Raw genomic sequence first — 2,500 nt, forward strand, 5'->3', positions numbered from 1 at the left:
AAAAGCGAGCGAGTCGACCGGCGGACGAGTGTTTTTCCCCTTCAACCTGAAACATGCCAAGGTCTTTCCTGGTCAAAAAGGTTAAGCTTGATGATTTCTCATCCGCTGATTTGGAGAGCTCCTATGGCAGATCCAGGGCAGACCTCAGCCTGCGCTTTCACGAGAAAGGTAATTTATTTCATTTGACCTCGCATAAACATCTAGTTCGCTTACACGCATATTGACGTTTGATGGTTTATAGTCATAACCTCGGCACTGACCCAGTCACATTGTGTTCAACACCGTCAGGCGCAGCAGTTTTTGTCGACTCGGCACATTTCAGGTGTTGCGCTCTTTCAAGCACGCATTCGACTCGCTTTAAGGCGCATTTTATTTTCGAAAACGCAGAGCTAGCAACAAGTACACCGAGAGTTATCGAAACGTGTCATGGAATTATCCACGCACGCAGTCTATTAAGCGAACGCTTGATCATGTTTCATGTTATTATTCACGCTCTACATAACCTGCGCTTTGCATACACTTGCATAAGCAGGCATTCTGCCGTTCATAGAATATTCATGCATGCTCTTATTACACAGTAATATCTTTCGACCTAATTCTGCTCAATTTCCATGCAATTATAACCGAAGCGATACCATTGTGGTTTAAATGGGTTGCAACGCTAATTGAAATGGAGAGCTATTGATTTTCTTGCATGCGCCGGCCTGTGAGATAATGTAGAAGAGTTCACCTCTGTCTGACGGAGGAGGAGGAGGAGGAACATGCATATAGCACACTGTTGCATTGCGTTTGAACTGTGCGTGTTTTCAGGGTACATCAGCGACTACATGACCCCGGCCCCGTACGATGGCGAGAGCGACGGAGGCATCAAAGTTCCCTCTCCGGGACCCATTTACGACGGCATCCACAGCGATTACGGGGCGCCGGATTCGGACCAGCCCGACAGCCCTCAGTCGGAGATCTCCTCGGGATACATCAACGGAGACACGGCGGTCAGCGAGGGCTACACGGTGGACGCCTTCTTCATCACGGACGGGAGGTCGAGGAGAAAAGCCATCAGCAACCCGAGGAGCATTCAGAGGCACACGTGCAACGAGTGCGGAAAGACATACGCCACGTCTTCCAACCTGAGCAGACACAAGCAGACGCACCGCAGCATGGACAGCAAAATGGCCAAGAAGTGCCCCACCTGCGGGAAGGTGTACGTCTCCATGCCGGCCATGGCCATGCATCTGCTGACCCACGACCTCAAGCACAAGTGCGACATATGCAGCAAGGCCTTCAGCAGGCCGTGGCTTTTGCAGGGACACATGCGCTCGCACACGGGCGAGAAGCCCTTCGGCTGCGCGCACTGCGGGAAGGCCTTCGCCGACCGCTCCAACCTGCGCGCGCACATGCAGACACACTCGGCCTTTAAGCACTACAAGTGCAAGAGATGCAACAAGACCTTTGCCCTGAAGTCCTACCTGAACAAGCACTACGAGTCGGCCTGCTTCAAGGGAGCGTTTGCTCCTCTGAGCCCCATGGAAGTGTGAACGCTCGACGTCAAACCCTGGATTAATCGCATGTACCTTAACTTTTCTTTTCTAAGTGTACTCTTTCTCCCGCTGTTCACGTATTCAGAGCCCAGATTCCACCCGTTTTGCCAAAACTCAGAGGACATTGAAAATGTCTTTGTTTCTCTCGAAAGGTCAAACCTTTTCTAAGTATTGGATAATATTGTACTGCTGCCAGTGGCCACAAAAGTGTTCAGCATTGAGGTAAACCTATTTATTCATTAACTTATTTATGTATTTATATATTTATTTCCTACCAATAGTCTTAATTTGCACTTTAATTTGTCCTTCAGTTGCCAAGCCTTCGTCATCAATATGCCAAAGCATTTGCCACTTTCTGAATATCTTATTTTTGGTTGCCACTTTATAAATTTGTTGCATGCATGGAGAGAAAAAAAAAAAAAAAGAAAAAAGAAAAAAAAATAGTCCTAATGAAATCTATGCCAATTTTACCAAGCTTTGGATTTTTTTGCCAAAACCTAGATAGCATCCGTCGGCAATATTTCTCGGGAGTCACGATGAAGAATAGAGCAATAATGCATGGTATTTTTAAAAGCTAAAACGAGTAATAACTATAGCATTTTTAATCACCATTTTATCCAATACTACCAGTAGTCATTCAGAAGTTAAATATCAGGGAAATGCCAGAGTAGTATTAGCGGATACTTCCACGGGGTGGGGCGGGGGGGGAGGGATATAGGGTCCTTTTGTAAGTGGTTATGCACTGCCTGCCTCTTATTTAATAACGTAGTCGTAGACGTAGGCGGAACGAACAGATCTCGAGCGCTGCTCCAACTCCGAACCTGGGAACGCTGTCGTAGGAGATCGGACGGCAGATCGATCTTTGAAAAGCACTTCTTTGAGAACATTTTTTGAAAAAAGAATAATAATACAAATAGTAGCACAAACCTTAGCAATTCAGGTAGACAGGCCTTGTATTAGTC

General features: G+C 46.7%; 1 protein-coding gene across 1 annotated transcript; it reads left to right on the forward strand.

Moving 5' to 3' along the window:
- Positions 1-53: 53 nt before the first annotated feature.
- LOC308686773 (transcriptional repressor scratch 1-like) lies at positions 54-1,535 on the forward strand (the record flags this gene model as incomplete). The annotated part of the gene is made up of 2 exons (XM_081395209.1): positions 54-168; positions 811-1,535. The coding sequence occupies 2 exons, from the start codon at positions 54-56 to the stop codon at positions 1,533-1,535; spliced, it is 840 nt and encodes a 279-aa protein (XP_081251335.1).
- Positions 1,536-2,500: the final 965 nt, after the last annotated feature.

Source organism: Scardinius erythrophthalmus (genome assembly GCF_964197995.2).
Source record: "Scardinius erythrophthalmus genome assembly, contig: HAP1_SCAFFOLD_773, whole genome shotgun sequence".
Classification (NCBI taxonomy): domain Eukaryota; kingdom Metazoa; phylum Chordata; class Actinopteri; order Cypriniformes; family Leuciscidae; genus Scardinius; species Scardinius erythrophthalmus.